Source organism: Telmatherina bonti, assembly GCF_933228915.1.
Source record: "Telmatherina bonti genome assembly, chromosome: 20".
In the NCBI taxonomy this organism is placed as follows: domain Eukaryota; kingdom Metazoa; phylum Chordata; class Actinopteri; order Atheriniformes; family Telmatherinidae; genus Telmatherina; species Telmatherina bonti.
The window spans coordinates 17,734,580-17,761,173 of record NC_136618.1 but is presented as its reverse complement, the minus strand read 5'-3'; the positions used below and the strand labels follow the sequence as shown (position 1 = coordinate 17,761,173).

At 40.5% G+C, this 26,594-nt stretch overlaps 1 protein-coding gene across 1 annotated transcript; it reads right to left on the bottom strand.

Annotated features, from left to right (window-relative positions):
* Positions 1 to 1,101: 1,101 nt before the first annotated feature.
* Positions 1,102 to 24,205, bottom strand: zbtb47b (zinc finger and BTB domain containing 47b; the record flags this gene model as incomplete). The annotated part of the gene is given in 7 exon segments (XM_079259858.1): positions 1,102 to 1,547; positions 2,687 to 2,831; positions 3,191 to 3,306; positions 5,152 to 5,299; positions 5,585 to 6,997; positions 6,999 to 7,017; positions 24,132 to 24,205. Coding segments are annotated over 7 exon segments (2,361 nt in total).
* Positions 24,206 to 26,594: the final 2,389 nt, after the last annotated feature.

Below are 26,594 nucleotides of genomic sequence, written 5' to 3'. Positions count from 1 at the left end.
ATGAGCACAGTTTTGTGAACTTCTATGTCTATATGCTCGATATTCTGCAAACTAATGACACAGATCAGGTTTAACTGGAAAATAAGGTGTATGTAACATTACCAGTAAGATCAGAATTCAGCTTACTGCTCTATTGTGGGTTGGAGTGCATTAGGCTTTACTAACAACAAAAAACAGAAAAAAAGCTGTATTGTTTCATAGCCAGATCTGCAGGAGACTAGAGAACTTGCTTAATGTAAGCAAAAGATGAGAGTCAACAAATTCATCCATCTCCTGACTTGGGAAAGCTCAAGTGTTAATCGCTGATGTGGGGAATCTCACTTCCGGTCTTTGCTTTGCAACTCATCAAACAACCACACACTGCATTGCACGGCTGAATCTCCACGCATCACAACTTCTCCAAAGTCCTTAGAAACTGACGCGACATGCCACAAAATACACACAATCACAGTTATAAAAAATGAAGACAGATAGAGTACACTTTAAATATCGCTGGAGTTAAATGTAAGGTGCAGAATTGATCATAAATGCTGAATTACATTATCTAACTATCGCAGATGAGCTAACAGGATTTGGTTATTGGCGATGCCGTACACATATATATGTTGAAAGACAAATCAGCATTTGGTTATTGCTGGGTCACACCAGAACCGCTCGCTACATCTTGGCAAAGAACAAGAAAAAAAATCTATTTTACTGCAATCCTCATCCTTGTATGAGTGACAACATAGGAAGGTTTTTTTCTTCCTGTTTTAGAAAGAATGCTACAATCTATGCCTTGTGCAAGACTCTGGAGAGATGTGTGGTGTCTAGAAATGTCACAATGAAACTAGGACATAGCTGTGGATTTATAGAAGAGTGAAGATGAGCATCCTATCGGACTCTGAGGTTATTTATTGTATTCAACAGATTAAAAAATAGCTATTTCATCTCGTGGTGGATTTTTGTGTGGTTGCTATGAGGCCTTTTTTTTTCAGTTCTTCTGCTTTTGTGTAAATGTCACAGAGGTGCATCACTTTCCCATTGTGAGTCCTCTTAAAAGCTTAAAGAAAAAACAAAGAGACAAAAGTAACAAAGTGCTTTCAATGCTACAGAGATTTGTTAGTTGTTGGAGTTCATCCTACCAGCAGAGAACAAGGGAGGTGGTGGGGGTAAATGCAAGGCAGGCGGCAGCGTCCCCATGGATTGCAGCAGGGGTAGAGACAGCTGGGTGCCGTGGAGAGGGTGGGGGCTAGAGGCAGCAGCAGGTGTGGTGGCGGATGTGGCGGGAGTCGCCGTTCCCAGCTGGACCTGACCGGAAGAGTCCGCGGCAGGGGAGGCCAGGTGCTCATCGAGGCCAAGGGGGTCACTGGAATTGGTTACCATGGGGTTGCTAACGCGGAAGCATTTCTCCCTGTGGGCCTTGAGCATGTTGGAAAAGCGGAAGCGCTGACCACACACCTCGCACGGGTATGGCTTTTCGCCAGTGTGGGTGCGGCGATGGCGCTTCATGTTGGGCCGGCTCGTGAAGCTCTTCCCACAGATCTCACAGATGTACGGTTTCTCTCCTGACAAAATGTGACAAAAAGTTGATCTACAAATACAATTCGGTCATAAAAACTGTACTTATTCACATTTATACCTTTCATACATTTTCATATTTTCACATCCTTTCATACATCATACATTTTCTGCACAGAATTTAAAGCCGCTCTTCTCCAATGCACGATTATCTTTTTGTATCTATGTAAATATAGATGCCTGTGTGTTTCTATTCTTTTTTAGTTCTCTGTATTCTGTGTAAATATATACATAACTCTTCCCTCACCCATCCTTCCCATCTTCTCTGGTTAGGGCAGATGGCTATTCATCTCAAGCTCGACTCCTCTACCAGAGCCGTGGGAGCTTGAGGGTCCTACACTGTATCTTAGCTGTTCCTAGGACTGCATTCTTCTGAGCGGATATGTCTGATGTTTCGCCACGTATCTGTTGGTAAAGCGTCTGAATCTTGTGCAGGAGACGTAAGTTCAAATCCAGGAGGTGCCATTGTGCTAGATAGCGTCATAGAGAATAGACACAATAGTACATCATCCAGTCGGGTCCTTGGGCTCTCATGTTGAGTGATAATGAACAGAAAAGCATACTAGCTCAGACATCCGCTGTTCAAACAAGGTCTGTATCACATGCTGGGGAACCAGAGTACATTAACGACAAGTGGGCTATAGGAGCACAAACTAGACAGCACTGTACACAAAATAATATTGTTGGAATGCCATTATACCTACCTTAGTAACCAGGGATATTTGAAAAAGTTGCTGTATATTTATATAGCTGTATGCAACACCAAATTTCTTGTCTTGTTATATTATTTGCATTCATTTATTTTCATCAGCAAAATCTTTATGACTTTATATTGTGCCCATAGGAGGGGTCAAAACTAGAATCAGATTTTAGCTCACTGGGATTAAAGGCCAAGCTAACACTGTATGTGCTGAGTTATCAGTTGCATCATGAATAAACTGTGTGAACAATCAGTTTGTCACTGAAAGGTTTTTACTCTGAAAACTGAACATTAAAGAGTAGCTACGCTCAGCAGAAAAAAGGATTTATTTTGTTTTTCCTGGAGCTTTGACGTTAATAAAAGTCTTCGGTCAATTAGCAGCAACAGCCATGAAAATCTTGAGGAATGCTGCAAAAAGTGACTGACCAGTGTGCGTCTTCATGTGTTCATCAAAGTACTGCTTCATGTTGAAGTCCTTTCCACACCACTGGCACATGAACTGCTTGTGTCCGATGTGGATACTCATGTGGGAGCGAAGCTGGTATTTGTACTGGAAACGCTCGCTGCAGTTCTGAGAATTAAAACAGCGACAGGTTAGCATCTTTTATGCTACGCTATGCTAGTACGACATGTCAACTTTTAAACACTTTAACTTACGATATCTAATATTTCCAGGTCACATCAATGTAGTTAAAGTTAGAATCACATTAAATATACTAGAAAAGATAACTGACACCAGAAAGGCATAAACTGAATTATTATTCAATTTATTTGAAGTTTAACTGGCTAATGGGGCTCTACGTATAAAGAGCTAGTTAATGATGTCTTTTCCTCGGTTTGTTTAAAGTGACATCTGGATTTCTTGATCTTAATGTGAGCACTTTTAATACTCCTCATGCGAGTCACACAGAAAGCAGTAGGAGCTCAAACCTCACACTTGAAGGGTTTCTCTCCCGAGTGTTGTAAAGAGTGAACCTTCAGGGACATGCTACGCTTGAAAGACTTCCCACACGTTTCACAGGTGAATGGCATGTCCTTGGTATGGGCTTCACGTACACACAAATACACAGACACACATACACATTCATACAATATTAGTTAGTTAATTTCATTGCCGTGTCAATCTTAATCAAATAGAAACAAGTTTGTCATTTCTACAGAGGATGCATACACATACACGACTCACAAAAAGCTAGGGATATTCAGCTTGTTGAATAATGTCAGAATAAACCGACAGTGTAACTAATAACATTTCCAAGTGAACTTAATTTGACTTTCTCTAAAGTTCTGAAAGCAAGTGTACAACTGTTCAATGTTTATAAGTTAATTCCACAACAAGATGTTCTGTGTCAAGGTCATTAACCTAAAAAAAAAATCCAAAAGAAGTGTCTGATGATCCAATCACTAAATGTTTCGTTTCATTTTAGAAATTACCACTTAAATAATATTAAAGACCTGATTTCAGGTAACCTATTCTTAAGTATTACAGTACACGTGGCTCTAAAGGTCAGATGTGTAAGCTTAACACTACAGCAGTATGGGCTTGGTTAAAAAAAAAAAATAGACAAAGCCCAAACGAAAACTGTAACCGAAGTCTGAGCTTTTTTACCCATGGAAAACCAGATTGATGTGCAACCTGGAGTGTTCTTTGTCTTTGTGGGAAGCCTGATGGAAAATGAGGAAGCCTGTTCTGCACTGAAGGACAGGGGCTGGCATGCACTAACATGAATCTGCGGTTGGATCCACTTCCACAACATAGATCAGATAAAATTGGCTTAGAACTCCCACAGAGGGATGGAGCGTGCACTTTGGCTTCATTATGCCACTTTAACACCACATGACAAAGTGCCTGCTGCTGAATTGTTCTAAAATAATATATATGAAACATTCAAGATGAATTATTTAAAAGAACAATTTGACAAATAATGTCAAATTTAAAGTTTTAGAGATAAAAAAAAAAAAACATCTCTGTGCTAAAACAAACATCTTATCTTCAATCAACTAACTTCAATAACTTTTTTTTTCATTTCAAATAGGTATTCTTACAAATGTATAAACATTTTTAGAAAAAGAAATTGTTATGTTATATTAATGAGTATTTAAGCCAACAGATATGAAACCTACCAACAATAAAAGATACATTAATAAAGTTTTCCTCTGCCATACATGATCAAAATGCGATGAAACATAAATGAATCTATTCACATTTGAAAAAAAAAAAAAATGGTAGAAGGTTTTAAAATAAAAACTGAAATGTGCATTTGGGTGAATCTTTGTCTGCTTGTCTGTAATACTGTCATGGAAGCAAAATAATCTTACTTAAAAATTACTTGAAGTACTAAAAAATTACAACTTACAAAATTGTTATACTAATGTTACTATAAATATATATATTTCTACAAATATACTGTAAAGTTTACCTAAATAAATGATAAATAAAGCAAACTGTAGATTCATGAGACTCATTTTTTAACCTTTAAATCTTGCATCCTTCTTCAAAACTGGTTGGATAGGTAGATAACTCCACCGGGATCCAAAAACTTTATCAATGATATAGTCATATTCTATCAGAGAGCGAAAGAATTAAAAAAAATGTCAAACATTTTTCTGGTTGGTTGAACAACTAAATGACGGGTTTCCTCTCAAGTTTCCCAAAAAGTTTTCCCTGCAGTTAGAATGAAACATTATATATGAAAAACCCTGCTTGGATGGATGTACATGAGTCTTGTTATAAGCCCGTCTGGGAAACAAGATGCTTATCTCCCCCAAAAACACAGGAAAAGGAAAGTGACACCCAAAACAAATCCTGTACAACAATCAATTAGAGGAAGCCTAAAATACACAAGGGAACAAGGTGACCAACCAGGGTAGCTGATTTTACTGCCACTCACCGACCATGTGTTTCCTGACGTGAGCCATGGTATAAAACTTCTTCTCGCATATCTCACAGGAGAACTTCTTCTCAGCATAGCCATGGACGATCTTGTTATGCTCGTGTAACGACCACAGCTTCTTGAAAGCCTTGCCACATGTCACACACTTAAAAGCACACACAGGAGAATTCATGCATGATGGTAACTGGGATTATTTTGGTATAAATTATTTACAAAAAATAATCTATATCTTCAAACTGGTGCAGGTTTTTACAGTCCATGTGTGTTATATAGTGTTTAAACAGAGACTTTAACATGGATTGTGAGGGGTAATGGTGAAGGTAGTTGGACGTATCAAAGCTGTGTATCACCAACTAGTTGAATAAATGAATGATTAACTGATTTTAGTAATTTTAAACGGTGCAGATACAAAAAAAAAGAAAGAAAATACTTGATGAGAGGGCCATACCTGGATGCTCTTCTCACAGTCAGTCTGCTGGTGCAGCAGCAGCTCGCTCTCCAGCAGGAAGCGTTTCCCACAGTTGTTGCAGATCTGCATGCGGTTGTGAGTGACATTCATGTGCTTTTCCAGGTACCACCTGTTGTTGAAGATGCGAGGGCACTTCTTACACGGGAAGTGCTGCTTTTCCTCCAGCCTCACCTTCTGGCCCAGACCCTCTGCATCCAGTGTCCTCTTCCCGCCTTGTCGCTGATTGGCCAGCGTGGCCTCAGCGAGAGTCTGCCGCAAGGAGGCAGTGGTGCCCGCCATGGCCAAGGCTCTGGTGCCCCGCCGAGGTCGATCAATCATGGCAGGCTGATCCAAGCCTGGAATGTTAAGGGTGTTCTCCTCTTCTTCTTCATCCTCCTCTTCATCTTCCTCGTCGCTGCTTTGCCCCAGTATGTCACCCCTCTTTAGGTCTTCGTGATCTTCATCAATATTATTGCCATTTTCCTCTTCATTGTCATCCTCTGAGTCTTGCTGGTTTTCATGGCAACGACCAAACATTGTGTCTGTAGTAGTGGCAAGTTTGCCCTCTGATCCCTTTGACACGTTCAGGGTTTGGTTGTTAAGGTTGACTTCAACTATAATCTGGTCTCTGTTGAAGGAGGCATGACTGTCTGCTGGTTTAGGCTCTTCTCTGCTGTCTTCCACTTTACACAAAGTAGCCACACCTGTGCCAGCCCCTCCTCCTGCGCTCTCCTCTTTCTGGTAGTACTGCTTTGTCTGAGAAGCCGTCTTGCCTGCCTCCTCCACTCTGACGGAAAACGGGCTGCTGCTTTCTCTCGTGTACACCCTTCCAAGCTCTGACTCCTGTTTGATCTCCCGGTACAGCTGGCTGGGGGGCCTTGCTGCAGCAGTTGGCTCACCGCTGCCAAGCCCCTCCTGATTGGCCATATCTGTACAGGTGGTTCTCAGAGACTGGCTGCTGATGAGGTCGTGACAAGAGGCTGCGATGTCGCCCATCTGAAGTAAGGTGGCGGCGTTGAGAACGTCACGAACGGTGCGGCTGCTCACCAGCAGCTTGGAAGTGTAAATGAAGTTGAGGATCTGCTGCAACCCCTGAGAGGTTAGGGCATCGAGAGACAGGTCCACGCGCCGCAGCTGTTTGCTTTGGGCAAAAAGAGAGTGGAAGAAAGGGCTGTAGGCTGCCAGCACACCCTTATGGGCTGGGAAGGTGCTGTGCTGACGCACCAGGACAATGTCAACGTCACACAGGTCTGGCTGGAAGAGTCGCTGCTCATTCAGCCTGTCCATCAAACAGGTAAAGTGCAGAGCCACATCCTCCACCAGAGAGAACTCAGCAGAGGGGAAGTCTGTGGTCTTCTCCACTATGAGCTGAGAAAGGAAGTAAAAGAAACACAAAATAAAGTGAAGAAAAAAAACTTACAATCAGATAAATAGTGAATAGAAGCTCAATATGTTTAAGAGATTTAAATAACTATAATGTTCCAGAAAGAAAAGCAGGAAAAGCTAACGAGACAGTTTATCAACAAAAAACAAAGTAAAAAAGAAAAAAAGAAACATCTCTGCAGGAAAAAGAGATATAAGGAACTAGAAAAAAATTGAATAGATAGAATAATAGTAATAATAATAGTAATAATAATTTAACAATAATAATCTACATACACAATCTACATACACAAAAGTGTATGTAGATTGAACAAAAAACTTTCAATGAGCAACACCAAACAAAATCTGTGCAGCATTCATTCAAGCATCATTCCCACATCTCTGTGGATCCCATCCTCAGTCTTAAAGTGAGTCATGCTGACTTTCCACTATCCACTTTGTAAAATCTGGTGAAGTTATAGACTGCAACCAACTGAATACTGTCTGGCCTTCAGAAGAAGGTTGTAAAAACTGCAGAAACACATGAAATTGATACATAACAAAGTTCTCAAGTATTTTTTTGGAAGTCCTATAAAAAAAATATGTTTGGTAAGGTGTAAACAGGTGTATGTAAATGTTTAATTTTGAAAGGAAAGAAAAAAAAAAACATAATAGTTTTGATTATTTAGATGCATTTTTGTTGAAAAAAAAACCCAAAACAAAACAAAACAAAAAGACAGACTACTAAATGTTACAGACTACTGAAATGGCATATAATGAAAGGATACTTCATCAAACCCAAGGGGAAATTCTGAAAGTTATCAAATCCCAGCTGATGCATTAACTCAGTCCGTTAAATTTGGAGATTAAGGGATTTTCCAGTGTGTTAAAATAATCCTGACAGATTACATCAACCAAACTTTAAAAACAGAAAACAAACAGTTTGATACAAAACAAGAATCATGGGATTTACTAAACCACAGCAGTAAATCAGCATCTCCCAGACTTCAGTCATGAAGGATTTCACTTAATGCACTTTACCTCTGTTTACACTTTCACCTTAATGAAGTTTATTCTTGACTTTGAGACAACAATCACCTCACAAGACCTTTTTAAGTATTCTCTCGGGCTTCTCATCAAAGTGCATGACTTCAATTTGGTGGCATCATGGAAAAAAGACAGCATGGACAAGTCTTAACTATGTCACATTCTGCCAATTGAAAGTAATCAGGATGCTTCAGATCTCAACAACCTCACTGACTCCTGTGCTGCAGTTGGGATTTGTGTTTTAACAAAACCACCTTTGGACAGCCGTCGTCTCAGTTTAAGGGATCAATATGAGTAGATCGGAACTCAAAATCGATCACTATTGGGATCATTTTAAAGTCAAGGTGAAGCTGCTTTTGAAGCTGGAAAAGCTATGTCTCATAGGGACTTTGTGATATTTAACTGTTATTATTATATGGTATTAGGGTCCCATTATGTTTAACTGAATTTATCTATATAAAGGTTAAATAACTGGTGAATCTAAAGCTACAACTATTGTAAACAAAAAAAAAAAAAGAGAAGAAGAAGAAAATCAGTGTTTTGTTCTACGTTTTGGTTTTTCTGTGACACTAAAATCAAATGCAGAAAATAATGTTGCAACACACGTGCAGCAGTTTCGGAGGAAACGTTGCAACGTGTTGGGCTGCATGCGGTATGCGATGCAAGTCAGTGAAAAATCAAAATGTGTAACAATCAGCACTCTGTGCAAGGTCCTCAACTTCCCAAGGTGGGTTTATTTTAGCACAGGAAGGGCAGGGTTTCGATCCAGACGGGATGTGAGTGAGGACAGAGCAGCAAACTGAGAGCGCACACACACACACACACACACCAAACACAGTGTCTGGTCTCTTTGTAAGGACTGACTGGTCTGTGCATTGGTATTCAATGCCATTTCCCTCCTATTAGCTGGATCTTCGCAACACACCCACTCACTACTCCTTCCCAGAAGGATGCCGAATTATGCACACGACAAAACATGTCCACAGGAACAATCAGGGAAACCATGTTTAATAAATACAAACTAACCCGCCAAACAATTAATGGAATTTATCATCCTGAGCATCTTTGGAAGGCAGAAAAGGAAGTGGATTGATACCAGTCTATTTTTTTTTTTTTTTGACAAATGTCATTAAAACTGGTTCAGCTGTAAAACTATAATCACATCTCTGTGCCTTTCATGGGGCAGATAATGAAAGAAAAAGGGAGAACAGATTATTTTCAAATAATCTTGTTTTTAGACAACAAAAGTTATGGCATTCATGGCACAAAGTGGACTCTTGATGAAAATAAATCACACTAATGTTTTTAATAATTCAAAGGAAAATTAACACATAAGTCAGTTGTGTTTTCCTTCTGCTGCATGTGCTTTCCCTCTATTTAAGATCAGTGACAATGTATTGTCATTGTTCAGGCGGGAAAATGGTTTTGCATTTAGGCCTAACCTTGAGAGTTTGCTCTGTTTGAAGAATTCAATTATGCAGTGTTAGATTTATTCATAGTTCTGAGCTGCTAAATTGGACTCCGAGCAAGAGGAATGGAGATCGGGTTATCGCTCTCAGTGCAAGGCTGCAGACATCGCCCAAGGGCAAAACGTAGCAGCCTTAATCAGATGGAGTATAAGTTGCAGGCTGGAAGTTATGCTCTTACAGCGATAATGATCTGCTTCTTCTGGGACTCAAATAGGATGATGCAGGGAAAGATGTGAGTCTGGAGGATGAGAAGCAAGACATGCGAAACATCCACAAACCTCCATCCCCCACTTACTGTACCTGGTCAGGATCAGGGAGTCTCGCTCATCATCAGAGGGTCTGAACATGTTTCAACGCTGTGATTTTCAGTGCAGTGTATCACTGCTCATACAACACTGGATGTGGTGTGGTTGGTTTGGATATTTTTTCTAAAACAGAAATATGCAGTTGGTCATTCTCAGCAACAAAAATTATGTAACAGAAGATGTGAAATAGAACATTTTTTTCTTTATCTCAGATTAGGTTTAATGAACTAATCAATAAAATCTGAAAATTGTTTAATTTAGCTGCAGATTTGGATTTATTAAGTTCTAGGACCTGAACAATCCTTCAACTTTGACATTTTTGGTACTTTTTTTTTTAACCATATGATTTATTGCGCATGCTGACACACATCAGGCCTTATTAGCAGACTTGTGCAGAGCTTGACATCAAACTCTGCACACGTTTGCTCATTACCCACTGATTCAAGTCAGCTCTGTTGCAGCAGGGAAACTCCCAACAGTTGCAGGACTGCAGCTCTTGAGGGCTGGAGTTGCCCACCCCTGATATATTGCTTTGCCAGCCTTGAAGTTGAAATCAGTGTTTTAGAGGCTCTTGTTCAAATGCATCAAACTCAATCATGAAGAATTCCACTGAATTCAACAAGGGGAGTTAAAGGAGGCATAACATTAAAATCACCAAGCGTTCTAATTTGGATGCGGGGTGTCCAAAGCTGGTCCTCGGAGGCCACAGTCCTACAGGTTTTCTACATATCCCCCCTCCAACCCACTTAACTCAAATTAAATGAATCCAGCAGCCCACAAATTTCTGCACAATGACTCATCAATTTGAGCCAAATGTGTTGGAGCAGGGATATATTGAAAATCTGCTGGATTGTGGCCCTCAAGGACCAGAGTTGGACACCCCTGATCTAAGTGATGCAGTTGTGAGTTAAAAAGCTCACTCATTTAACAAAACAAGAGAGTAAAATGACTCAGCTCATTAAGTATGAACTTACGGTTAATAAAACATGCTGTTTGTTGGATGAAACAAAAAAACTTTAACAGGTGTATTTCCCCAGTTCCCCCCTCTGCTGTTGTGTTTTTGAGGGCTGACTTCCTGCTATTGAATACAGAGAATGCATGCTGCTCTGGGTTGTGATGCAGATTTAAAATAACATGATCTTTTTAAAAGACATCTAAGGCTTTGATGCAAGTTTTAAAATGCAGTCAAGCTGCAAGCAGTGCATATGATGGAGGTCTTTTTGATTTTAAGTTCAAAGTAAAGTCAACAATTTGTTGTATCATTTCTATTGCTGTATCTGACGGCATAGAGATGCTTTCACCTGGCAGCTTCTTCTGTGTATCCACATTCAAGATTCCTGCATGAGTTTTATGTTTATAGTTAGTTTGACACAGACAGGAGCATTTATCTGGTGTTTCATGAATGATGGAGGGGTTTCGGTAAACAGCGATGCTTCATAACTATTTAATCCATAATCATGTGGATGTTGCACTATGCACCAAAGACAAAACCATCTTGTCACTTTTCATCATTCAGCAACTGAACAGAGCGAGCACTTTGAATTAAAGGACTAATCTGACTCCCCAGATCTTTCCCTCTCTGCCACCCTCCCCTCTCTCTTTCGCTGTGAAATGTCAGAGGGAGAGCTTGTTTGCTGTCATTAGAGGAGCACCACCTTTAACCAGCCTCTCAGTTAGATGCCTCCCAATACATTATTCATGTGTGGCCTGACCTGTGACAAACACACTGCAGGGGGATTACTGACGCACCCAACAAGGGGCGTCATTTAAATTGGCTTCAATCAAAGCCCTACGCACCCTTGAAACACAGATCATTTTATCATCTGCCAAAGACAACGATATGAGTGGATCTACAGCTTTGCAGAGGCCTTAGTGGGCCAGTTTGACTAAACGACTCTTGAGATTGATGCGCTTCAGCCTCATAAAATGACTCTTCACTTTGCTGCACAACTCGTCATGGAATTTAAAAAAGGAGAGATGTTGATATAGCAGATCTGTGCTCCATATACAGTATTACAGATACATTCAAACCAGATGAGGAAATTATGATCATAAGAGGCGATGCTTTTAAATTCATCCAAACTTAAACCAGTTGCTCTAATTCTTTGCCAATAAACTTTTCCCCCCAACTTCATTTTCCATTAAAACATTTTACAAATTGGCCTGATGGGAGCTTTGTAATTAAATGTCAAACTTATGGGGTACTGAGTTAGAAAGATTGAAAAATGATGGATTTTATACAAATACTCAAGCATTGAAATAAAAAAAAGAAATAAAAATGATGGTACATCTTCAAATAGGAGTCAAAGTTTCCAACTCTGAAAGTGCTTCAGCACTAATCCAGTCTGGATGCAGCTGTGATAGATGATGCTCGGGATCACAGAGCTGCCTGAGCACAGCCTGCATCCATCACGAAGAAGTTACCAGCTGTTATCTTGTGGTATTGGTAAGATACTGAGGTGTAAGTCAAACTCACAGCGAACTTGTCAGTCAAAGTGATTAAAAGAACAGCATTAAGTCCTCTTCATCTTGAGCCATGGTGGGGCTGGTCTTGGCAGAGTCTTGACTTGTGGAACTGAGGCAGAGGATGAAACTCGTTTTTCTAACTTCACTGCTGAGAATGCCACTTCACTCCCACACCTTCATGCCGGACGACCCGTGGAGATTTACAATTCTATAAAGTCTCTAACAACAGCACAGTTCCCATGCAGACTGAATGTGTTGCAACCTCTTAGGTTGATGCCGCTCTAAAAATAATGCATCATGGGAAGCACTATATTAGTGAAATTTTTTTTTACTATGTTTTATTTTGTCAAAATAAAAAACAACAATAAATAGATAAAATGATGACATTTAAGTTTTTCCCCATACTTTAATAGCCTACCCCATCTTTCTGGTTTGCCTGATGACTGGAAACCAGTCTGAGTCATTAGCAAAGGCCAATGTCAGAGCACAGCACAGAGTCATGGACGAATCAACAGTGCAAAAGGGGCAGGTTGTATTCAGACAGGAGGGGGTCCACAGGGAAAACACTGCAGGAGGTCAAAGCTTTCCGAGTACAAGCTGCTCAGACTGAACTGTGTCCTCATGCATCAGATTCTTCATTGAGCTGAGTGATATGAACAAATTTACCTTTATTATATTTCATGGTGTATTGTTTCGCTTGATGTGTGCCTTCTGAGTTCATTAAATAAATTGGACTTTGAATGAGTCGCAAGGATAAGTAAAAGCACCCACTTTAACAGTGAATAAACAGAAACTGTCTAGATTAAACTATATAAAAAGGTATTAAAACATCTCTATTACTTATCTTAAAATAAAACCTGTGTTATAACTAAAATTAGATTATTCGTCCTAGCCAAACAAGAATTGTTGAGCAAGTTTAAAATGTAAACACATTCAATTTTCTGGTATATTAAGGATAGTAGAAAACATTTTAATTCAAGCAGTTAGCCCCCCCTCCCTTGGTCGGGTTTTTGTGGGGGGTTTTCTTCCTAATAAAAGGAAGTTTTCTCTCCACTCTCCATTGATGCCCGCCTTTATGTCCATGCTCAAGTAAGTGGACAGAAACAAGGAACATGCAATGCAATTCATTGGTTTCCTTTGCTAGCTTATTTTGTTCATTGGTGCAAACACAGTTTACACACTAAGATAAATAAGTGTTGGAAAATGATTCAGTCGTTTGTGAAACAGACTTATTTGTTTGCTGTTGAGTTGTTTTTTTTTTTTTAAATTTATGAGTGACTTGACATGAATTTGTTTTGTGCTATATATATATATATATATATATATATATATATATATATATATATATATATATATATATATATATTTCTATGTTGCTGACTCAGTTGGTGGACAATAGAGCTAGAGCACCACTAGCATTAGCTGCTAACACAGCAGTGCTAGCTGCTTTTCTTCTACAGCACAGGTGTCAAACTCCAGTCTTTGAGTTCTGGTATCCTGCAGGTTTTTGTTGTCTCCATGCTCCAACACACCTGACCGAAAGTCATAAATATGTTGACAAGAAACTGCTGGATCCATGTGATTTAAATCAGATGTGTTGGTAGAGAGAAGCAACAAACAAACTGCCCTCTAGGACTGGAGTTTGATACCTCTGCAGTGTGTAAAACGTTTGCCATCTCATGGAGCTAAATAGAATTAAAAAATTTCACTGGAATAAGATTATTCAGGTGAAGAGAAATTGAAGTGTGATACACACACACACAGTCAAACTCATGCTAGCCAAGCAAAACTTTTGAGACTCAAATTACACTAACATGAATGTCTTTGGACTTTGGGAGGAAGCTGGAAAGAACCCACACATACATGTGGGGAGAGAGAGGGAAATAAGTATGCACATGAATAAATTGTTTTGGTTTTTACTGAGGTGTAACACAGGAACCACTTACTTCTTAGAACCCCCTTAATCAACTCGTAATCTTGAGAAAACAAATTTTGTTTAAAATGATAAATAATCCCACTATCGGGAAAAAGCGTCCCTCATTATCTTGAGATAATGAGAAGATTATCTTGTTATGTCAAGACGACGATTAATAGTTGAACAAAGTCACTCATAGCTTCGGTATCCAACAGCTTCCATTTCACAGACATAGAGTGAAAAGGGATCCTTCAGCCATCTACACGTCAAGACAGCAAAACCATTAGTGCTTTCCCCCTTCATTGTCTACTATGTTGCTTAGAGGGGTCAGTGTGGTATGACGTGCACCTTGCACCCACAGAGCACTTCAGCATACAGTAAAGAGCAAACTCAGCAGCATTCCTAACAGCAAGGCCTCCTGCTGAGGGGCCCAGCAAAGGGCTCGACGTGACTGACACCCACAGGAAAGAGAGTGGGCACCGTGTCAAGCCTCATCTCACTCACTGGCAGGGAGATGGTAGGAGAACATTACAAACCCCTACACACACACACACACGTATGGATATATATCCCTGAGTCATCACCAGAGCACTCCAGTGTGGGGCATGACAGGCCTGAATGTAAACTCTCCTCACGACCAACACACAGATGCAGCAGCGAGATTTGGTCACACGGCAACGTCAGAGCTTTTACATGGCGGAAACATAGAAAATGGATCAGCTCACATGTAAACACAACCAGACAGAAACATACAAGGGCATGTCATTCCTGGTGGAGGCCAATCAAGCAGCCATTAAAAAGTCATCAGGGTAATGATGGACTCCGTGTCCTCTGCGCTCGCCAGGGCAACCCTGGCTGCTGACGCCACACAAAAAGGTTTGGTCTCTGAGATGTGAAACCAGACATGTGGATTCTTATTCTAGTTCTCTTTATCTTTGGCTGAATCTTCAGCATTGGTTTGGATAAAGTGTCTGCCTGTTTTCTCATAAACAGATTACCTCCTGGACCAAACAGGTGGTCCCCCACACCCGGGTGTCTGTGCTTAAAGTGACTGGTTTACTGTCAGACAAATTCATCAAAAGACTGAAATGAAATTTAAAATAAAAAAAAAAAAGACCAAGAAAACACATGGAGACAAAACAATTACAGATGACAAATAGATCAAATGAGAAAACAACCAGAGAGAATAACTAACCAAAAACCTAAATTACAAAAAAGATTAAAAAGAATGATGTAAAAGACACACGTGAAGGCAATAGAAGTGTCTTCAATGGAAGAAAATGTCTATAAAGAAAGCTAAATTAACCACCAATCAACCAAAGAGACACATAATGACCCTTTCCATCAATCTTGGAGCCTTTTTGTACCTTCATGAGTACAACTCTGTGTTGCTGCACTCACTCGTCTTCTGTGTGAATCCAATCTGCAAGGAGAGCAGGCACTGACCTTGAGGTGGAAGAATTTACAGTAGCAGATAAAAGAGAATATCCATTCATATGCCTGAAATTCTGAATGCACAGACCCCTTTATCACGATACATCTTTTTACCCGTATCAGTAACAGGAAGTAAACAAATTTGGCATACAGGACACTGCTTATCCACAGCAGTGTAAGGGGACCCCAATTTATCCTGTCATCAAATTATCATCCTGCTCTTTCAGAAATGAGCCAGTTTAGCAGCAGCGACAAGTTTTTAACAATCCCCCCGGCTGATCATTACAGCCCGAAGGCGTAAAGCTTTAATAAAAATCAATCTTCACTGAGTCAGGAGGGCACCACAGCGGCACATGAGAGCCAACATGCTGCTAAGGTCACACACGGGACAGTCACATGCACAGCCACATTAAAGAGGAGTTTAATACTCACAGAGAAGGCAACGTTCATCAGATTATAATAGTATTAAAGTTGACAGCTACGTGTTGTGATTTTAAGCTGGGGGACTGTATAATCCAAGAAACTCATGATGCATATGATACAGATTGGAAGAAAATCAACCATCAGAACGCAATCATTTTTTTCCAGTAAAAAATGGTGAAAGATGAAAATAAAATGCAATATAGTGACCAGGAGAGGCACTGAAGGTGCAAATACTGCCAGATATGGACCTTAAATGCCATCTATCTGAAAAGCATAAGGAGCAAAACCAGCAGGCTTTGAAAAGTTTTTTCCTGAATCTGTCAGACTGCTGCGCTTCAGCCATGCCATATAGACCCCGGCACCCGTTAACCCCCCCACACACACACACGCCCCACCTCATGACAACAGATCTGTACAGACATGCACTGCGAGCATCTTTACTTTACTAATGCAACAACACTAAGTGCAATACTCCAGACTACCTCTTGCACATGTAGCCTATATTTTGTATGGAGTGTACACTTTTAATTGTCTTTAGCTTACATTTCTATTTTTATTTAGCTTATATTTCTAGTTATTTATCTTCTATTTCCATTTTTACTTTCATACAGTTTTTAGTATATATTTGTATTTCCTTCTTTTTTTTTTTTTTTTTTTCTCCTTCTTGTCAGCCACTCCCGGGACCTCAGTTCCAATTTCATATCACTACATGTGAATGGGAGCAGCTGATATGACAATAAAGTTACTTAAATCCTTGAATCATAATTTTCTGTTGCAATGTTAACATGAACCAAACACAAACACTTTTTGTTGTACATTGCAAGCATTTATATTAAGTATAGTCTTGGTCTGACTTAATTCGTTTTTTTCTTAACCAGCATCTAAAGAAAAGTAAACAAATATAAAACAATCCCACAGTAGTCTCAGTCTCAAGTACTTCTAAAGGCTGGAACAGACGTCTTCGTCGTGCTTTTCAACAGCCGCTGCTCACAGACAACTAGCTGCTCCAGCTTTCCACTGCCACATGGAGGCAGTGCACTGAATTTGAAACAGCCTGCAACGTTTTCATTTTTCCCGTTTTCTGCTCCGTCGTCTGAAGAGATATGCATCAACATCACCAACCACAGAACTGTAGGATTACCCCCCATTTGGGAATAATCAGTGTTTTCAACCATTGCATGTACGTTAACTTGTGTTTAAAAAAAAGAAAACAACTACCCAGAGTCTGTGGGTACATAAAGCTCTACAAAGTAGCTCCAAGTCTTCAGACTTATACCATCCCCTCTCTAATGCATAGAAAAAGCCAAATTTTTTATTAATTTGTACAAAAGTTTGTGGGAAAACATAAAAAAAACCCATTAAGAATAACTTGCAATCAATCAATAAGACTACAATACAAAAAAAGTTTTTTTCATACATGTGCTGATCACAGTCCTGACATGTTAAATAACTGTATATGCTGTTAAATAAAACTTGAGCTCAACAACCTGAAGTGCCTGCAAAGGGAAGGAGATGTAAGGTAAAATGACAGCATAACACCTCATACATCTCAAGAATCGCTTCACACTTTGCAGCTCCTTGTTCACTTTTCTCTCCACCCCCCACTTCGGCTAATTATTCTTTTCCCTTCAGCATATTAAAATATTTTAATTTCTTAAACACATCGTTCACTACTGGCTGCAATTAATAAAAACAATATTATCAGCATTTGCGCTGCTCTAATCCCAGACATCCAATCTCCCCACACCACTGTGGGCTTTTCGCCATCTCAGGCTGGTAGTTTGTGACTTGGCCAACGCAGCTTCACCCCGGTGGAGATCTGCAAGCTTACATCCTTAAATTTAAAAACATTTCCATCTATATGTTAATTCAACCACAGGTGACAAGCCAATCTACAAGTGATATGCGTTTATCCAAGCATGAAATTGGGGAGCACAAACAAAAATAAGGATGAAAACACAGCTCGAGCAGCATTCTGGCATCATACAGTAGATTAACATTTAACAGCATGACTTGCAGAACTCTTTCATTGGCTTGCCCTTTGAACAGACTGGATGCCGGCTTGGTGAAGCAGCGGACAGAGCGTACGAGTATGTTTGTGAGAACAGAAGCGATGCTGAAAGCAGACGTCCAGCGGCGGTCGTCTGGGGTAGAGATGATGAGCAGTGGGATTATCAAAAGGAGCTGCCTGGAGGCAGAGAGGATTGATGGAGGCATGACGGGCAGCGGTGAGGTTAAAGCGTCCGTGCTGATGCTCTGCCAGGAAGTTTGGGTTTAAACCAATGAGCTTGGAGAGGAAGTGCTGAGTCAGGAAGCCTGGCCAAGAGAGGGGCCCGTGGTGCTGGCATCTCCTCCTCCTCGCACACATGCCACAATACTTCACACACCACCGCTCTGCTGGAGTCATAACTCTCTGTTCCCGCGCCCATCACGCATGTGTGCAGAGCTGCCACACACCCACCTGCCATACATGTATTTATCAGTAATCTCAGCAATGTGAGAGCAAATACCTGTGGCACCATGACATGTTTGTTTGGAGAGGTTAGCGGGGTCGTGCAAATATTAGTAACATACAAATGACTCCAAATAAAAATCAAATGTGAAAAGAACAACCTGAAATTTGTCCATATAAGAGATGCAAAATATAAAAGATGCACCGGGGAGGAAAAGCTATTCGAGACGATAGATAAGTCGTGTGCAGCGAAGAGAAGGTGCAGACAGACCGGAGGGCTTTTACGCAGGATGGAACGGTGTTGTCTTCATTATCCCTTTCATAGCGTGACACATAGGGAGAAGAGGCTAGCGTATGATTGAGAGGAGCTCCTTATCTGTGGACTCTCTGGTGTGGACACACTGTTTGTGTTCATGCGTGGAAGCAGCTGGTGTGTTTGATGAGAAGGTCAGAGAGGACAAAAGAAAAAAACAAAAACAAAAACAGGTAGAGGCTTTTGTTGGCTTTCTTAACCTACAACCAGTCAAAGTTAAGTTTGATTAAGTTAGACTGTTTGTCTTATGAATCTACAATTAAATTCAGCTTTATTTGTATAGCTCCACTTCACAACAACAATGCCATCTCAGGGCACTTTAAACACACATCAGTTTGAGACGATTCATAATAAACAGCCTCAATAAGGAAAACCAACAGATTGCATCGAATTTTGACTTAAATCCAGTCCTCCATCTTGTATCTGTTTCTACATAAATAAAATCTTTATTAAAATTGAAAGTTTAGCCCTTCATAGACAGGAGATCATGTCAGAGTTTTCTGTCTGTTAAAGAAAGCAGACTTCCTACAATAATGCTCCTCCAATCTTCATTCAGACACCTACATGACAGAGTGTACGTTCTCCTATACCAGAACTTCTCAAGCCATCCCAGCATGCCATCAGCCTGGCAAGCCAGACTCTCTCGCTGTTCCCGCGTAGAGTCTGGGACTCACTCGCATCAATGCATTTCTATGGCGGGACAAACAAGCGCGGAGTAAACCAATCAGAAAAATGGTGGACGTGACGTCAATAAAGCGGTAGCCTACAATGTCCGGAAGTGTTCGGTAGAGTGAACGCAACAGAAGAAAATAAACATGGCGTGATGTACAGAAGACATAAATGACCTGTGTTGTTTCTACTGTAAAAACCTGAGGCTACATGGCGTTACTGGCAACTCAGTGTTGCTTTTTGAAACTAATCGTAAGTCAGAAACTAATGTTTTGCAACAACAAAAAAAAAGAAACAAACTCCCGCTACGTCCATGCGCCATCTTCAGAGGTGGTCCTGTCCGGCAGCTGTTCCGACCAGTCACCAAACGAGCTGAATTTAATGACCAGAGTTTATTTGCCAGGTAAACAAGCCTGTTAGGGAAAACACCTGTTCTAAATAAACAGGTAGATCCAAACACATGGCAGGACTTTTACTTTCTGGACCAGGAATTGCCCCCTCTGGCCATCTTGAACGTTTTGAAGAATACGTGGTGCCGGAAGGCAAGAGGCAAGAGTCTCCTCAGATCAATCAATCAGAGTGGTTTGTTTAAGACCCATGCGAATCTCCGTGGAGGGGAGGGACTCCAGACTGAGTCGCTCTGAATTAAATATATAGAGCACTCCAGTCTGGCGTGCCAGGCTAGCAATTCATATGAGGGGACTTACAAGTTGCCATGGTAAAACAAATAAAATCTGTTCAAATTTAACCAGATTTAAAAACAAACAAACAAACAAAAAAAAAACATACTTAGAAACTTTCAGTGCACTTAGCTGTTAAAATGCCACCATATTGGTGTCCAACAGGTGAGAAGCGGCGAACTAGGAGGGAAAGATTCTGCAGTTTTTCCAAGTGTTAATCCAGAGCTGGATGTTGCACCTGATAACACACTCATTTAAAGACTCAATCTGTATGATTTCTCTAAAAAGTAGATACGCCTTCCATGCTCATACATTCATATCTATACCACTTAGTCCAGTTCACGGTCATCAGGCAAGAGCAAGGGTGCACAGGCTGCCAGTCCATCCCAGATAAACCAACAACCATTTGCGCTCGCGTTCACTCCTACAGAGAATTTAGTGATCAGCTAACCTAACGTGAATGTCTTTTGACAACAGAGCATCTCCTGGCTGTTTATCCAACCACTGAACTAACGCCGTGGCTAAACGTGGTCCATCTGCCACACAAGTTCAGCAGAAAGCTGTAGAAACTGGAAAAGGGTTAACTAGGGAAGTTTATCAGTAAAAAAAAAAACCACAAAACCAAAGACTTTTATGTCACACAGTTAGCTAACAGCCCACTGGAAAAAGCTTTCTGTGCGTCTGGCTGAGGGACCGCCATTATTATTCCCCTCCTCCGCTCCCCAGGAGGGAAGCTTTCCCGTGTTAGGGATGAAGGGGGTACATAGGACGCTTACACCAGTTATTGATCATGGTATTTGATTAATAACTGGGAGCAAAGAGGCTGGAACTTAGGGAGGGGAGGGGCTTAACCACAGAGTCCAGGGAAGTCCAGGTGGGCCGGCAGGGACTCTTAGACACCCAGGAGGGTGACATCTTCTCACAGCCCGGCAAAACAAACTTAGGGTTCTTTTAGTGAATGACTATTCTTTTTGCAGTATTTTTGCTTTTGTTAAATATGCAGAGACTCACCGGGGACAAACTCTGGTTTGCAACTTCAAGGAAAAAAAGAAAAAACAACAAAAAACAAAATCGAGCAGAAATCTAGCAGACAGGCTAGATTCTCTACACAGAAAAAGCAAAAGTGATTTGCCTTTGTATTCGAGACAACGGCGCACCTGAACATCGCCACGCAGAAGCTGGCATGGTAAATCACGCAGCACGTTCACGAATAAATGTTAAACAAAACATTTCTGATGACTATCGGATCAAGGTTTCCAGCTTCCAGTTGGGAAATCTCGGAAAACAGCACAGAAACTTTTTAGTCTGCCAACAGCGGCTGAATCCAGCCATGCTGTTCGCTATCAGAACTCTTCTAGATCTCCTTGCGTATCATCAAAAGAAGGGTTAAAGTGGAGTTACTGCTTTTCCACACACACACACACAGAGACAATGCTGCTGAGGAACATTAAAAAGTACATTTACTCTCAGAGCATAAACCTCCTTCACTTCCCTCAAACAACTGGTGCCATTTAAACTAACAAGAACAAAAGAAGCCTTACACAAGCCCAGTGAGTGTGACCTTGCTGTCTGCATGGCCTTGTCCACTGCTCTTAATCTCAGGGGCATAAATTAGCAGCACCTACAGTACGCTCGGAGTTTCCGAGAAGAGCACCCCCCTCCCCACCCCATACCAGAGGCCAAAGATGTCTACTGGAGTTTGTTGCCGGGTCTCAGGAATGGCTGCACTTGTCACAAAGACTGAAGACGGATCCCTCGCTCAGCACCCAGAGACAGTGAAGCCTCAAAGTCAAGGGTGGGCAGGAATGCCCTGAATAGGCAGTTACGTAAAACTCCCAGCACTCCGAGAGGATAGACACAGCGCTGCTCAGGCCCTCACAATGCTGACTGGAACCTAACCGATTCGCAGGGTCCCACAGTGTACGCCACAAACATGTTCAGCGTGTGTGTGTGTGTGGAGCTGGGGCCAATTTCACAAGCAACCACAGAAATATGATGAGAATGAGAGCATGGATATGTATCGAGAACATGGACTGATTGATAGATTCACACTGAACACACACATGCAGGAAAAGGGCCTCTACGAGACAAAAGCAACTCGGATCACTCGAGTTCTGTCGCGTCCATTTTCCTGCTCTGGTTTATCCTCTCTCTTTTCTAAAGTCAAAACAAATCTTTACACATGTTGGGTGGTGTTTGCATTTCTTTATCATTTTATGACTCATTTTGAACAGTCTTTGTGGTCATGTTTAAAAAAAAGTTTCTCTTGATAGAACAGTAGTCGTTTTGGTAACTTGGTGCTTTTCATGATCATGTTTAGCTTTTAGCTCTTTCTGTTTAGCTTTGTGTGCTATTTAATCTCCATTTGGTCTCTTTGTGTGTAAATTTACATCGCTTTTTTGTTCCATATTGTTACTGTTTAGGTTCAGTTTGTGTCTACTCTTTTTTTATGTGGTTGTAGAATCTCTTTTTGCTGAATTTGTCAGATTTTCTTATTTTATCTTTGTGGTTCTTTTTTGTTTCATTTAAAATTCACTCATTATAGAGCCTCGTCTGTTGTCATTTTCCATTTCTTCTTTCTGATTAGGAATAACAAACCTCTCTTCTTCAGGACTTTTTTCTAAAAAATAAAAAACATGTCGTTGCAGTTTTTTGTGGGCATGTTTTGTTGTATTTACTTTACGCCTACTTTTAATGCACTTCCTACTTTACAGTGATAATTTTACAGACACTTTTCAGAAGCTGAGGTCTGACTAATAATTTATCCAACAATTCAAATAAAGGACATTTATGAGGTAAATAAAAAATGAAGCTATTGATGAACAATAAAACAGGCTGCATCTTATTTTATAGTGTGAAAAAAAAAATCATGGTTTATCATGTGCAGCAAAACGGTCAGAGAACAGCTTGTCTGTGAAGACTGGTGGATTGCGCTCAAAGGGCACACTTTGCACCTCACTGCAAGTTTGCTCTGATGTACCTCCAACAAAAACAGTAAAGAGAAAGAGCAAAAAAAAAAAAAAAAAAAAAAAAAGAAAAGCAAATGTCCTCATTTCTCTTTGCTCCTGCCAGAAGCCACCCAGCAAGCACCAGGACTAACCCTGCTGACCTGACCCAGATATTAACCCAAGCCTCCAGATGTGAGCGGCGCTGGGATTACTCCACCACTGCATCAAGCTCCACATGCTTTTCTAATGAGGCATCCTAAAATGACCCTGGAGATAGAGCGGACTGTCTGCCTCACTGGCCGACTCTCAGTTGTGCTCCAATCTGCTGAGGAAGTATAAACACATCATGGACTGACTGAAAACACTACATGGAGATAATGCATCTTAACAAGTAAATCTGAATCACATGCAGTAGATGAAGTGTACAATGAAACTAAACCATGTGTAATAAATATTTAGGGGGGGATTTGCTTAGTATCGCTGCTGCATGTATTTGCACAAAATCAAAGCCTGAAATCTGTGATCACTTCAGCTCCTTGTAAGGGTCAACTGTAAGCCACTAAAGAGGGTCATCTGCTCTTCTTCTGAGCAGATTTCAAGGGTATCTTCCTGACAAACTTGACCTGCACCTGCTTGGAGGGGATAAAAAAAAAAAATTAAAAAAAAAAGAAAGAAAAGAAAAGTGGCAGCTCCACTTTCACTCATCCTGTCCACATTTGCACCAGTCACCATCCGAGTCCAGTAGAAGCGCCCTGATATCAAAGAATTTAACTCATTGTCTGCATCAATGTAGCTATTGTAGCCCCTGCATTCTTTCGGCTGCTTCAATTTCCAACTTGTGCCATGTCGGCAAGTTACAAACTTCACTGCAAACGACACACAAAGCACAAAAGCACACGTATGACAGCCATGAAGCATGATGAGGCACAAGTGTTGCAAGTTTGATCGGCCTGTTAAGTAGCTTCAAATTTGCAAGAGATCAAGAAGGGACACAAAATAAACAAAAAAAAAAAAAAAAAAAAATGCAGCGCTGCCCTGCAGCCTACCATTTTGATCCAGCGTTTCGAGGCTCAAAGGAGTCCCACAATAACTCCTTTCGCTCCAGTTTCCCCTTCGCCATGAAAATGACCGTTGGATTGTCACATTTCTTCAGCTTTTGGCTTCTCCCCCCCAATCATTTTCTCTCCCCCCGTGCTGCTGTGGCGTTCAGACAGACAAAAATGCAGAGGCTGCTTTTGCAGAAGGAATTGGTGATTGGAGCTCAGGGATCATATGGGCTTTTTTTGTCAGACGTTTTTAAAGGGACACGGTACTGTTTCAAACGCGGAGTTGCGATTCAGGCACATTTCTTTGTAGCGTACAGTGAATGTTTTGAAGTGAGGAAGAGGAGGAGGAGGAGGACGGCGGGGAAGGACACACGCCACGGCCATATGGCGCAAACGCTGGGTGCGCTCCAGCAATGGTGTGACGTCAGACGACGGGCAGACAGATGCGGAGGTCAGCGAGTTCACTCTTTTCCCACATTACAGCAGTTCACTGGAACTTCATGTGCAACATACCTGGCGCAAGTTAGCGCCACATGCCAGCGCCACGCAAATGTTAACTGTGTACATTGTGCGGCAGTTACACAAGTCTCAAACTGAAAAATAAAAAATAAAAAAGTAAAAGCATAATAATGGTTTGCAAAACAGGCTAAATTATAATACAAAGATGTAGGTTAAATTATTTAACAAAGAACATTTTACAGCAAACACGCATAAAAACAGAAAAGTCCAATTTCTCAAAAAAATCCACAACCAACACAAATATATTTCAAATTTTACAGTACGTTTAATTAACAGCAAAACCAAACAAGAGATAAAATAAAAGAGCATAAAAGATTAAAACAAAAACAGTATATTACAAAGAACTTGTGTATGAAAGAAGGATATTTTATATAAAACAACAAAACTGAACACACTTAAACATAATCTTGAGAAAAGACATAACAATACAGGATAAAAAAATACTCAAGAAGACTCAACAGAATTAGAAAAAAAAAGAGTCATTATGCTGTTTGTTTTGTTGTGTTTTTGTCCTGAGGGCTTCAGTGGTTCATAAACACAAATGTTGCTGCTACAAGACTTGGTCTTAAGAAGACAACTTGAAGCAGTTCAGCGCACTTATTCATACGAGCTGAATCCAACTCCATCATCTGTAAAACAATGGAGTTTATGTTCTCTTCTTGTTCTCCTGCAGCCCTTATTCATAAAGTGCATGATATTCCCTTGGGCTCCATGATGTCAGAGTACATTTACAGACCATAAAATATCCACGACCTAACTTTCTTTCAGGCCACTATTTCTGGTTAACTAATCAATAATCTGATCAGGTAAACTTATATGGAAAGAAAAAAAAATATCCAGAATGCACATATAGATTTCCAGCCTTACTGTTTCAATCAAGCCAAGGAGCTTTCTGGTTCTCATGAGGTCCTGGTTAAAGCCTAATAGTTTACTCTGCTCAGGAAACTTACTAATGAAATTATTTGGAAGTATTTAAGCAGCAGACATGACGAGAGCAGTCTGTCTTCAATTACCAAGGAAAGAAGCTCACATACATCCTTTATCTGCTTTAGCATAAGATTCACTGGACTGTCTGCATGTTTTACTTGTAGTAACTGATGTGCGGATGAAAAGGACAAAGGCACAACCTGTGCCGACATGTTTCACTTCTGTACCATTTTCTCTTCCTTTCATTGAGAAAAAAAAAAGATATATAAATATATATACATATATGTATATATATAAATGTACTGATATATTGTCTCAGAGTAATAATACTGCATTACATGAAGTATCAAAGATACATTAATATTCATTCATTATTTAACATGTTCAGTCCTGCACTCACTTCAGCTTCATGTATGTGTGGTCAGATTCTTACTTCAGCGCACCCATCCAAGTCCTTTCAAATTTATCTGCCATCTTTCCACAAACCCATTAAATTTTCCAACCAGATCCAGGAAAAGAGCTTAGTTTCCCACTTTCTCCTGAAATCCTACCTTATTTTGTGGCCTCATAAAGCATCCGTTGCCGTCACTGCGGCTGCTTACATCAAATAGTGCACTGCCGCCTTTTAAGTCATGTGTCTGTTAAAAGGCGCCAGTGCATTATAACACACGTATGTTGACCGCACATACAATCAGGCCAGAACAGCAGATGCCATCACCACCTGCACTCCTGCTTTCTGCAGATAAAATAGCATTGGCTCAATTCAGTATAACGTGTGTATGACAGTTTTATTATTAGACATTCAGCTCACTAAAGCTCCAACCAGAGCATGACAGGGTGTTGTCACACATCAGCAAATGTTAGTGGTTACTTCTAAAATTATGTACCAAGTCTTCTCTCTGAGATGAGATGATTTCAACAAAAGCTGGTGTCAGTGATACCAGCAGCAACATGATGTCACTGAGACAGGGACAAACACTTCAGGAGCAAGCCGATCTCACGAATACAAACACAAAC